The 14047-nt window shown below is 35.0% G+C and overlaps 1 protein-coding gene across 12 annotated transcripts in view; it reads right to left on the reverse strand.

Moving 5' to 3' along the window:
• Positions 1–14047, reverse strand: part of DENND1B (DENN domain containing 1B) — a 261096-nt gene that overhangs the window by 63102 nt on the left and 183947 nt on the right. For 9 of the 12 annotated variants that reach the window (XM_072831286.1, XM_072831295.1, XM_072831287.1 and 6 more), the window contains 2 exons: positions 9771–9872; positions 6–103 (listed from right to left, as the gene is read on the reverse strand). In XM_072831286.1, coding sequence (XP_072687387.1) covers positions 6–103; positions 9771–9872 — 200 coding nt within the window. The remainder of the gene's footprint in view (positions 1–5; positions 104–9770; positions 9873–14047) is intronic. The other 3 variants (XM_072831293.1, XM_072831292.1, XM_072831294.1) reach the window with 1 other exon arrangement.

Genomic DNA, 14047 nt, shown 5'->3' on the forward strand with positions numbered 1-14047 from the left:
ACTTATCTTTGTTGTTTGTTAAGCCATTCCCTTCACTAGAAATAACAACTCCATGAAAGCAGGTTACACAGCTCTGAATTTCAAATGCTTGAAGTAGCATTACCTGACAAAAAAACAAATGCTTGTTCAGTACGAAACTGTTAAGTGAATAAACAAACTGAATGTTTGTTTCAAAGTAGTACAGGCACAGAGAAAGGAGTGCAGACCTAGTGGTGGAGGAATCAGGGGGAGCTTTAAGAAGGTGAAGGAAGGCACAACAAAGAGATAAATTACAGTAACAAAGACTAAATGCTGTAACTCAGGTACGAACAAAGCTCTAAGGGAACAGAGAGGATGTAAGCGTAAAGGCTGATTTGGATAAGGACTGACATTTAGCAAGCTATGAACAATGAGTGAAAGCAGATTAACACTGGTTTCACGGCACAACATATACAAAACCTTACTTTGTAAAGGTGTATTCGAAGGGATATTCAGTGTACTTGGATATTCCATAGTGTAAAAAACTGGGCAAGGATTTAAAGCACAGAGACAGACCAAGCTCTTTACAATGTATGCTACTCTGAGAAAGGGGCGTGCCAAGATACAAACCTAGGTTTGTTGGATTCTAGAACATTCCAGAGCCAATGCTATTAACAATGGGGTAGGCATGCCACTAGGGACACATGGTGGGGAGACCAGGAACTCAAAGCCAAAGGATGATAAACTTAATTTTACTGGAGGTGAAGGGAGGAAAAAGGTCATCTAACCAGTAATTTATTTTTTTAACCAGTAATTAATTTAAAATATTTTTATTTTAAAATAAACACAACTATATTGTGGTACAGAATGCATGATATGTATGAATGTTTCTGAAAAATACAAATGGCTTTCATAATGTTGTACTTTTCGGCAGGCTCCTATAGCCACATTCCCATTCTTTTTTAAAGACATGTTCTCTTCTATCACGAGGGACACTTTGTCAGATGGAAAAGTTTAAGAAAGACACATTTGTATTATCTTATGACAGGTAGGAAAGGGTTTTGGAAGAACAGTAAAAAGAGACTTTTCCAATTTGAATCTGTTTTTATCCTTGAATTCCTTACCTGTAATATATAATGTTTAACATAAATCTCAGTTGCCAGCTAAAGGAGGGTCTACATTCATGGAGATCCCATATGTTTGTAGTTCTAGACTAGGCTCTTGGATCAATGCACCTAACTCAGTCATGGCCCTTAGCCAGGAAAAGTGTATAATAAAATGAGTAGGAAAAAACTTTACTTCCAGTGGCCTTAATAACAAATAATATTATACACAAGAAAATAATTCCAACTATTGTGTTGGCATAATATGAGATAAAGGTAAGAGTCCTAAAAATAATAGCTTAAATCTTCCATAAAGCTGTTAGCTAAAGAAACACGGTGATGTCAAGGCTGCGGATTTAAGAAGCTGTTTCTGGGAATCCTTCCAAATCCATTATCTAAAGAGGAATTTATCCAAATGGAAACTACTATCATCCGTCTAAGCTATGTTTATTCCATAATATCATGGAATGTTAGAGCTGAAAGGTATCTCAAACTTCATGACGTTCCAGTCTAACTCATCGTACAGATGCAGAAACTGAGGCCGCAAGAGGTTAAGAAGTCGACTGCCAAGGAAAACCGCCTATCACAGACTGATCTAGAAATAAACAATATGTTTTTATACAGTACTTATAATTCAAATAATAGTAACTTAAATAATTAAGTTTAAATAATATGATAAAGCAAACTACCAGAACATTCCCTTCTTAAAGGTCCCTCCTTGAGTGTCCCTCTTTCCCCACAGGAAAGGCCAGAATCCCTTCAGCTTATCCTTTAATTGCCTGCCTTTATCATTTTACCACATAGATACTTCCCTAAATAATATATTATTTAATTTTTCATGCTATTAAACATGACACAGAAGGATTCATCATAGTAATTCTTCAGTGATTTGCTGTTCACTTCATTCATATTCGGTTTTGCTGCACTTTATTTTCCTGCTAAATCATGTTCTATTATATGAACATAATAATTTGTTCATTTTAATACGGATGAACATCTAAGATTACTGCCAGTATTTTGTTTTTACAAGCAGTATTAGAAAATGATTTTTGGTGCGCAATTTAGAGCGCAATTCATAAGAAATTTGCATGTTTAGCTTTAAATGCTAGTGCCAAAATGTTTTCTAAACAATTTGTGTAAATTTACATTCCCAAGAAGAGTTAAACTTGGCCCCTTGCTCCATGCCTTTGCCAAATTTTGAGATTTTCAGGTTTTTAAAATTCTGCCAATCACTGTTTTTTTTTTTTTATTTGATGTTCTCTAACCACAAATAAGGTTGAATACCTTGCATACTTTTATTAGCTATTCAGGCTTCATTTGCACATGCCAATTAAAGTTTTTTACACAATTCCATTGGATGGATATACTTCTTGCAGACATGTAGGAGTTTTTGGTTTGGGTTTTTTTTTTTTTAAGATTCTATTTATGTATTTATTTGTGAGAGAGTGAGAGTGAGAGAACACAAGCAGGGGGAGTGGCAGAGGGAGAGGAAAAGGGAGAAGAAGGCTCCCTGCTCAGCAGGAAGCCTCATGTGGGACTGGATCCCAGGATCCTGAGATCATGACCTGAGCCAAAGATAGATGCTTAGCTGACTGAGTCACCCAGGCGCCCCGGTTTGGTTTGGTTTGAATTCTAAATTCTAAATCCCTGGGTGGTTCATATGTATCACAAATATGAGGTCTTAAAAATCAAAAGTTCTTGATTATTTAAGTCAAACTTATTAAGCTATTTCTTATGTCTTAAGAAACTTGTCTCTCTCCTGAAAGTAATAAAAATAAGTTACTTTGGTGTCTTCTTTCTAAATCTTTTTAAAAAAATTTTTAGCTAAATTATATGCATTAGGAATTTCAATGGTAATACGTAACACCTTTTTCAGAGGGAAATTTTTGGTGTTTCAATATTAAGTATGATGTTTGTTGAAAATATCTTCAATCATGCCTCTTCTTTTTAGTTTTTATCATGTATTTTATGAAAAATTTCTCCATCCGTTGAGAGGATCTAATGATTCTTCTATAATCAGCTAATGTAGTGAATTACTACACTCAATGATTTCCTAATATGCAACTCAATGATTTCCTAAAATGCAACCTATTCATAAAGTAGCCTTTTTATATATTGCTAAAATTGGATGCAAATTTTTTTAAATTTATTTTTTATTGGTGTTCAATTTACCAACATACAGAATAACACCCAGTGCTCATCCCATCAAGTGTCCCCCTCAGTGCCCGTCACCCACTCACCCCCACTCCCCACCCTCCTCCCCTTCCACCACCCCTAGTTCGTTTCCCAGAGTTAGGAGTCTTTATGTTCTGTCTCCCTTTCTGATATTTCCCACACATTTCTTCTCCCTTCCTTTATATTCCCTTTCACTACTATTTATATTCCCCAAATGAATGAGAACATATAATGTTTGTCCTTCTCCGATTGACTTACTTCACTCAGCATAATACCTTCCAGTTCCATCTAAGTTGAAGCAAATGGTGGGTATTTGTCATTTCTAATGGCTGAATAATATTCCATTGTATACATAAACCACATCTTCTTTACCCATTCATCTTTCGATGGACCCCGAGGCTCCTTCCACAGTTTGGCTATTGTAGCCGTTGCTGCTATAAACATCGGGGTGCAGGTGTCCCGGCGTTTCATTGCATCTGTATCTTTGGGGTAAATCCCCAACAGTGCAATTGCTGGGTCGTAGGGCAGGTCTATTTTTAACTCTTTGAGGAACCTCCACACAGTTTTCCAGAGTGGCTGCACCAGTTCCCATTCCCACCAACAGTGCAAGAGGGTTCCCTTTTCTCCACATCCTCTCCAACATTTGTGGTTTCCTGCCTTGTTAATTTTCCCCATTCTCACTGGTGTGAGGTGGTATCTCATTGTGGTTTTGATTTGTATTTCCCTGATGGCAAGTGATGCAGAGCATTTTCTCATGTGCTTGTTGGCCATGTCTATGTCTTCCTCTGTGAGATTTCTCTTCATGTCTTTTGCCCATTTCATGATTGGATTGTTTGTTTCTTTGGTGTTGAGTTTAATAAGTTCTTTATAGATCTTGGAAACTAGCCCTTTATCTGATATGTCATTTGCAAATATCTTTTCCCATTCTGTAGGTTGTCTTTTAGTTTTGTTGACTGTATCCTTTGCTGTGCAAAAGCTTCTTATCTTGATGAAGTCCCAATAGTTCATTTTTGCTTTTGTTTCTTTTGCCTTCGTGGATGTATCTTGCAAGAAGTTACTATGGCCGAGTTCAAAAAGGGTGTTGCCTGTGTTCTCCTCTAGGATTTTGATGGAATCTTGTCTCACATTTAGATCTTTCATCCATTTTGAGTTTATCTTTGTGTATGGTGAAAGAGAGTGGTCTAGTTTCATTCTTCTGCATGTGAATGTCCAATTTTCCCAGGACCATTTATTGAAGAGACTGTCTTTCTTCCAGTGGATAGTCTTTCCTCCTTTATCGAATATTAGTTGACCATAAAGTTGAGGGTCCACTTCTGGGTTCTCTATTCTGTTCCATTGATCTATGTGTCTATTTTTGTGCCAGTACCACACTGTCTTGAGGACCACAGCTTTGTAGTACAACCTGAAATCTGGCATTGTGATGCCCCCAGATATGGTTTTCTTTTTTAAAATTCCCCTGGCTATCCGGGGTCTTTTCTGATTCCACACAATTCTTAAAATAATTTGTTCTAACTCTCTTATTTATTTAAATTTTTGCATCTATGATTGTGAGTGAGGCTAGCCTATAATATCCTTTGCTCATACTGTTTTAGGATCTGGAATCAAGATGATCCTAACTATATAAAACAAATTGAAGAGTATCTCCTTTTGTACATTATCAAAAGAGAAATTTTTTGGAATTTGAATTAGAACCATTTCATTCTTGAACATGTGGTAGGACTTGCCTATGTTACACAGTTAATACTGCTTAACTTTAATCCACATATTTACCATTTATTTTGTTCTTCCTTCCTTCTTGCATCTCAGACCTTCCATTTTGGATCTGAGAAACCTTTCTTTCTCCCTGAAGTACTTTCTTAAAGTACTCCCTTAAGGATTTCTTTCTGTTGTTGGTGCAGTAGTCAGAGTTCAACCAAGATGCAGAACCAGTAGGAAATTTGACAGATAGGCAGACACACACACATACACACACATACATATATGAGGTTACTACAGAGAATTGGTTTACATAATTAGGGGGCTAGCTAAGCAAGTCTGAAATTCATAGGGTAGGCATCAGGAAGGAGAAATCATGAGCAGGCCAAACCCACAGGCAGAGGCCAAAGATGTCATCCACAGGTAGAATTTTTTCTCTTTCCCAGAGAAATCACAGTTCTGAGTTTAAGGCCTTCCAACTGATTCAGATAGGCTTACCTAGATCACCTATAGTCAAATGATTGGGAGTTTTAATTATATATGTAAAGATACCTTCACCGAGATGAGCATTTGATTAAGTAACTGGGGATTTTAACCTAACCAAGTAGACACATCAATAAAGCCAACACAAGGGGCAAACTCAGTTTCTTGGACAGAATTGTTGTTTGTTTTTTTTTAAGATTTTATTTATTTATTCATGAGAGTCACAGAGAGAGAGAAAGGCAGGGACACAGGCAGAGGGAGAAGCAGGCTCCATGCAGGGAGCCTGATGTGGGACTCGATCCTGGATCCCGGAATCACGCTCTAAGCCAAAGGCAGACGCTCAACAGCTGAGCCACCCAGGCATCCCCAGAATTGTTTTCATATAACTCTTATAATTAAGATGTCTTTTAGTTGGCTTAATAAGATTATAGATATTTTTTCTCAACACACTAAAGATACAGCAGTATCCTCTGGATTGCTGATGTGAAGTCAGCTGTCAGTATATTGCTCCTTTGAAGGTAATCTTGCTCCTTTTGTTATTTTTACAGTTTTCCCTTCCTATGTAACACTTTAGAGCTGAATATGGTATGGCTGTAGATTTCTTTTTATTTATTCAGTTTGGATATGTTGGACTTATTAAAATTTATAAGGTGGTATATTTTATTGGTTCTAGTATTGTCCTTTCAACTACTATCTCTCCTCTATTTTCTGTCCTATTCCTTTAGAGTTGATAAGATGGCTTTAGGCATTTTCATTCTACCCTTCATGCCTATTAACCTCTCTTATATTCTCTATTTTTTCATTTCTCTGCATTATCTTCAGGATAATTACTTTTTCAGATCTATCTTCCAGTTTAGCAAATCTCTCTTCAGTTAGATCTGATCTGCTGTTATATCCATCAATTTCCTTTCATTTCAATTACATGCTTCCTACCAGAATTACATTTGCTAAATTCTTAAAATTGGTTCCACTTCTTGAATGTTTTTTATATCCTGAACATTTTTAAAGCTCATTTTCTATTTCTTTGGACATCTTAAGAATAGCTATTTTATGTTCTATTTTTGATAATTCCAATAATTAAAGTCTTTTCATGTCAATTTTTGTCCACTCTTTCTGCTAATTCTAATTCATGATTTGTTTCCTTGTATGTTTGATAATTTCTAACAGCAGAATTTTTTTTTTTCAGAATTTTTCTTTGTAATCACAGGTGGGAGAATTCTTTGGTGCCTAGATTCCTCAAGAGAAGATGTATTTTTGCCTCTGCCTAGGGCCTGAAAATGCTAACAACTAGTATTTAAACTTGGCTTTGGTTGTGTCAGACCAAATCTGAAATTATTAATTCCTGTACAGACTGGTGTGTTTACTTTTCAGCAGCCCTTTTTCCTCCCATCCACTCAGTACCAGTGTTTCGGAGGTACAATCACCGGGAAACGAGTTAAGGGAAGGTGCAACCTTATTTCTTGTTTACTTTTACACTAAGTCATCCCAGATTTGTGGGAGTAGGGTCTCCTAGTCACTTAACTTGGGAAATAAGAACTGGGCTTTGTCACCTGTGCCCCCATTAAGGAAAGTTTTTTTATATATACTGCATTTAAGGTAGTTTCAGTATGTAAGTTAAGCTCTGAAAACTTCCTGCCATATTATCAGAAATAACAGTAAAGAAAAAAAAAGAAAGAAAGAACAGTTTAACTCTTCACTTAAAATCATACTCTGCTGTTGTGGGCCCACGTTCTCTCAATTTTGACACATAAGCACCACTAAATAAAGAGAGAACCTGAGGTGTTCCCGATCTATAGTGGAACACAAATTCATAATAAGGAATAGTAATCATTTGTACCCGATAAATATTCTTATATTCTTTCAGAAAGGCTATGGTGTCTTTGAGGCTTCATCTATTGATAATTTTTTACAAACTGATCCCAATTTTTGCTTTTTTCCCCCCCCTATTCCCACAAGCTTCATTAAAGAGTAATTGGTAATCAAAAAGCTGCACAACAGAGATAACGTGGTAAGTCTGGACATATGTATACACTTCTGCTATAATCACCACAATCAAGGTAATAAACATCCAACACCTTCAAAAGTTTCCTTGCATCCCTTTGTATTTTTGTTTCTGCTAAGAACACTGACAAGAGAAATACTCTCCTAACAGATTTTAAATACACAGTAAGATAATTGTTAACTATAGGCACTATGTTACATAGTGAATCTCTGGAATTTACTCATCTTTGGAAGTTTGTGAAACTGTTAACAGAAATATTTTTAATTCTTTCAGAGCTATCTTCAAGTATCACCTTCTTAAGGGTCATAAAATGGTATCAAGTTTGAGAATACAGTCAATTGGTACATGTAAAACTATCCAAGTTGTCTATATAATGGGTTCTACTTTGATCATTTTAATATTTTACACTTGGTTTCTTTTTTACCGAGTTTTATTTTTAAAAAATCCTGCATAAATGTGTATTTTATTAATGTAATTGCTCTAAAATGAGGCATACACTAAAATTTATTAAGCTTCTATAAAGTGTTATGCACTGTGCTGAGGTGTACATGTATTAATTCATATAAACTTTACCATAACCCTTTGAGGTAGGTGGTATTTCTATTTTAAAGAAAAAGAAAACAGATATTTATGTACAAACAGCTATTAAGTGACAGAGCCAAGATTTATCTCAATTCTGATTCCTAAAAATACAAGCATTTTGTAAGTATATAAATTACTGTGTCTGAATTACATCTAATGAAAAGACTTTAGTTATACTCTCATGGTCCAAAGGTTAAGATATTCTATCTACCCATTCAGTTCTTGACCCCCATAGACCCTGATCTTCACAATTCAATTTTGACAATGGGCAGTAGTACTATCTGTCCTTGACAGATAAAAATACAAAGAGGGTACTATTATTTAACTCAAGAACATGCACTAGAAGACTAGTTTAGGACGACACTGTGCTGTATACCTCAGCATGTATAAAGACCATCCTGTGATCCTCCTACAGCCTTGGGAAGCAGTTCAGTCTATATTGGACCCCTCTAGGGCCAGAGCACCAAAAGTAACCCATTCCAACTTTGGAAACCCATAAGACATCCTGGATCCTGAAATCTATCAAACCTGATTCTGCTGCTTCTAGGTATTGGACAAATCTAACCTTTTCTTTAAGGTAAATCTTCACACATTAGAAGGCAGTTATAGTCCCCCCCAGAGTATTTTCTAATTATTTTTGAAAACTTCCTCAGAATATAGATAATAGTACTGGTTTTGTCACCATCAAAGTAAATCATTTGTTTAATTTAAAGCTTATCTCCAGTTATATTATATCTTTTCTCCAAATGGTCCAAAGGATTCTATTAGATTTTCAGCTTCTCGAGGGCATTACTGAATTTTTTTTTTTTTTGGCATTACTGAATTTTTATTCATGTTGTATTCTGATCCTGAGCAGTCTATAGCCCATTATAGGTCTTCATTAAATGTTAAATTCACATAGGTAACTTTACATTTAAATTATCTTGTGGAATAAGAAAAGAAAGTGTTTCGAACTTAATATAAATTATGTAAAGAGAAACTAAGATAAACGTGACTTAAGAGATTTGCTATGATCACAAATTGGAATGAAAGAACTAGTACGTCTAAACATTCTGAGTTCTGATGTTAAGCTACTGCCTTTTGAAATGGCAATTACATTTTCTGAGCCAAAAATTAAGATAACACAGTATGACTAGGAATTTTTTTCTGAATTTTAAATTTATGATTATGACATCTGTTTTTTCAAACTGGATTACATTAGGACTTTCCTACAAATGGGATGCCTGGGTGGCTCAGGGATTGAGCTTCTGCCTTTGGCCCAGGGCGTGATCCTGGAGGCCCGGGATCCAGTCCCACATTGGGCTCCCTACATGGAGCCTGCTTCTCCCTTTGTCTATGTCTCTGCCTCTCTCTCTGTGTCTCTCATGAATAAACAAATAAAATCTTTAATAAAAAAAGGACTGTCCTACAAAAAAATGTAATTTGTTTACCATTATCAATCTACCATACCAAACTAACTCCTAGATGCCTTATATGAAACTAGTCACGCTGGTTTCATAACTGTATAAATGAATACTCTTCCTCAGACCATCAGAATAGCACTGTCAATCACGAATTTTTTCATAACAAAGTTACTATTACATCATTTTCTGAAGTGCCACACCATAGATAACTACAGTTACAAAAGAAAGAAAAATTTCTTGTAATTCTAGGATAGATACTATTCAGGACTTTGACATACTTTTGATAAAAGTGATAAAAATGCGTTACACATTTCTGTCACATTTCTGTCATCTTCTGTTACAGAAGGAAGTGTGGAGGTCCACTCCTACCTGCTTGAAAAGTTGGAGGTTAACTGCAGTTTCCAAGAAGTGTTTCATCAGACTTGAGCGGTGCTTTACAAAACTCTCCTCACAGAAAGTGATGGGCTCACCCTAGATAGAAAAAAAGATTTTTAGGGTGTCAATAGGAAGTCAGTCAGAGGGAACAAGTTTCTCTAAAAAGCACACAGAGGGTCATGGAAGAAATAGGAGACACAGAATCAACTTCAAGGTGCTGAAAGTCTAAACGGAATCCAATCCGTTTAGATCCTTAGACATAATAGCTGGATTTCAGCCTCGGAGAAATATTCCCCTACTGACAAGCTTCTACTAGACCTTCCTAATCAAGGATCCCTGGGGGCTTCAAATTGCTCAGTTTCACTTCTTCAAAGTAAGAATCAATCTTCTAAAAACAAAGGGTTTAATATTATTAGATTATTAAAAAGACATGCATAGCCGATAAAACTGGTTTTGTCCTGATGAGAAAACATTCTTGCTATAAAAATTGCTGCATGATTTTTCCCATTTATATTTGACCATTAATTTCTTTTAAATTAAAGGTTCTTACAATAATATTCTCTTCCTGATTGAAAATACAATTCTGATTGGATACTTTCTAGAATAAGTCCCACTTTGTTATCTGCTGTAATTGATCCTATTTTTAAAGTAACCATAACTTTTAAGTGTGTTCTGGTAGCTTATGTTCCATTGGCCTGCTCTTCCTCCAAATCATCAAGAACTTAAATTCTGAATACAGATTCCACTCATTCCATTTATTCACATACATGACCTCAGAAAATTGTCACTCACTGGCTGATCCCTACCACCTGCTACTTCCCTCAGTAGCCTAAAGGGTCCTCTTGAACATTCAATACATGTAAAGATAAGTGGTCCAAATGAATATGAGATAATTTGATCCAAATGAAAACTGAGATAAGTGACAATGATTCATTCATTATAATGAATCCTGCAGCCATCTCTATGTTGGCAGGAAAAAGGAAAAAAGCTCACCTTCTAATAGGACTTTGAAAAAATATTAATTATAATTTAAGGACAACTCAATGCCTTAATTATAGGTATCTGTAAATAAAATTCTAAAAATTGGCTCCTGGATGAATAAAATGAAACTAATAATCTAATAGTAATTCAATTGTTACCACTGGCTGATGGAAGCATCTACACTATTCAAAACAGTAGCCATTCATTACATGCAGTTATTTAAATTTAAATTTATGAAAATTAAAGAAAACAAAAAATTTGGTTCCTCAATATACTAGCCACATCTGAAATGCTCAATTGCCACAAATTCAAGTTCATTGTCTACTATTAGATAGCACAAATGTAGAACATTTCATTTATCACAGAACGTCATCTTGATCAGTGACGCTACAGAAGAAAATAAAATTCAAACAAGTTATTAGAGAAGACAATCAGTAATCTATTAACTGTTGTCACCTAATATTAGCGACCAGACAATACCTCATAATAAAACCACCATTATGTATTTTGATACTGATTATTGCCATTCCTAAGTGCCATAGAATGATTTTGAATTATATATTTTAAAAATTAGATTAATTTACATAAATATATTTTGGATAATCAAAAATCACTGTTTTTCCCACTATCATAGAACTTACAACTTAGAATATTTCAGGAGGGGTAGGTAGGGGAGGGTGGGGAGGACAACAAACAGACAATCTTGTTAAAGATAAAAGTTTATTGTTTTTGCATCCCTGGTATCAGCATATCTAGTTACACTGAGCAACCAAAAACGTTTTATAAGTCAATAAAAAAAATTGCAACTGAGCTAAACTTCACTCCATATGACTTATTTTCCTTTCAAAAGTAAATACAAATTTTAAAAACAAATAAAATCACTGTTTTTAATGGTAGTTCCAACTATACTACAATTATTACAAAGTGATTGGTACTACTGATAATTTTAGTTTTTATTTGACAGACCTTTCTCCCAATGTGAGTTGCATTTTATTATCACCTGTGATTTGTCCAAAAGTTGTCATCAACACTGCAGAACAGTCTAATTCAAATACAAAGGCCTATCTTCAACTGAAATATTTGTCAATTCAAATATAAAGTTCTATCTCCAACCTAAAAGTTTAGACTTTCTATGTTACAATCAAGCATTTCTTTTGATTGGAAAGAGTAGAGGACAAGGAGATAGAGAATCTCAAGGTGAGGGGAAATAGATGAGAGGAAAGTCTACCTATGCTTTCCTAAGAGTTGGCATAACTTAGGCTTTAGCCAATGTGAATTATGCTGCAGAACTCTGTCCTCATTAATCTTGTAGCAACTGCTTTCAATCTTTCAAGAGAAATAGTAAAGAGAAACTTAAGATATGCTGTCCATCCATTTTCCATAAAACCAATCACAGTAAAAGCTTTGAACTTAGCCTTCAAATGATTAACACAGCCTGTTTTCTTAGAATCTCTAATAATAACAAAAAATATAAAGCCCTGACTCATATTAGAATTTTCTCTCAGGAGAAAGAAAAATAAGACTTGATTAACAATGCTCTAAATTTTATTAGAGATATTAATATTAATACACAGGAGTCTCAATTATTGTCACGCTGGGGTGTATGCTATCAAACAAATTATAAATGACTCCACAGTATGAGTTCTTTTAAATTGGAGTCAAGGTGAATGGAACTATAAGGAACTCTGCTTAGGGTCTTCTGATTTACTTATGATCTGGTCAAAAATCAGGTTTAGGATAAAGTGGTTTTCAAAAACTTTTCTTGCTCTAAGTAGAGTGACTATATATCCAGTGTTGCCCAGTTAATTCCCAGTTTACTGAAGTACAAAAAATTTCATTTAGGGATACCCGTGGTTTCCACAAGGGAAACTGGAGCTGGTTTTGAATACTAACAGAAACTTTCTGAAACAAAGATGGAGAAAACAGTATTGAGAGAGTCAGATATGGACAGAAAGTGGGTAGTGTGTTTGGGATGAGTATGAATTATAGAGAAAGCGCCAGATGAAGGTAATAAAAGACTAGTAGCTAATGGATATGAATTACAGAAAATACCAGAGACAAATAAAAAGTAGGCTAAGTCATATTGGAAAAGGCCTAGGTTATATTCTAAAGTTTTCTTGAAGACATCAAGAAGCTCACAGAAGTATCTACTCAATGAAGTGACAAGACTGTATATTTTAAAAGGAAGGTTATGGCACACCTGGTGGTTCAGTTGGTTAAGCATCTGCCTTCAGCTCAGGTCATGATCTCATGGGTCCTGGGATGAAGCCCTATGTCAAACTCCCTGCTTAACGGGGAGTCTGCTTCTCCCTCTCCCTTTGCCCCTCCCCTGTCATTAGTGCTCACACATGCTCTCTTTCCTCTCAAATAAAATCTTTAAAAAAAAATAAAAGGAAAGTTAATAAGCAAGAGGAAATAATGGAAATAGGCAGATATTGCAACACAAAACTGGCAAGAAAAGATGAACCAGGCAGTAGAAGGGAAAAGTGATGACTACCATTAGCTAACATTGATAGGGCACTCAGTACTATTACTACTACTAATAAAAATAGTTAATATTTACACAATGCTTCCTATAGGCCAGGCACTGTTATAACCACTTTACATGTATTAATTCACATAAACCTCAAACTTACTATTGTCATATTATACAAGAGTAAACTAAAATATGGGGAAGGGTAAAACAACTGGCTCAAGATTACATAGCATGGAAGTGGTAAAAAGTTGTATTCAGACTCAGTCTACACTTTCAAATTATCCCATTTCTGAGTATTCAAGACTACATGAAATCTTTTATCTATCTCAGATTCCATGTAATCTGTAGAAGTACAAGTTTACTGCAAAAATCAACAGGACTATTTATCACCTGATACACAGCAGTGGTGCTCAAAGCATGGTCCAGAGACTCAGACCTTTTCACAGGGTCTGTAACATCAAAACTATTTTTATAATAATGCTAAAACATTCTTTGCCCTTTTCACTTTTCTTTTCTCATGAGATCCAGTGGAGTCTCCATGACTGGCAATAATGTAACAGACTGAAAGCTAAACCAAGTATAAGAATCCAGTGACCTTCTCATAAGCTATATACTGCTGGAAAAACATAAAACAGTGTCAATTTTCTATTACTTTTTGTTTAGAAATATTTATTTTTCATAAAAATATGTTTTATGTTTATCTGTAGTAGTTTTGTATTGTTTTTAATAAATATTTAAAATACTTCTAGTTTTAATTTTCTAATATGGTAAATAGTGAAAGATATAGCCCACATAAAAAAAAGTTCTTTAAAGT

The sequence above is a fragment of the Canis lupus genome, chromosome 6, assembly GCF_048164855.1.
Source record: "Canis lupus baileyi chromosome 6, mCanLup2.hap1, whole genome shotgun sequence".
NCBI classification, from domain to species: Eukaryota; Metazoa; Chordata; class Mammalia; order Carnivora; family Canidae; genus Canis; species Canis lupus.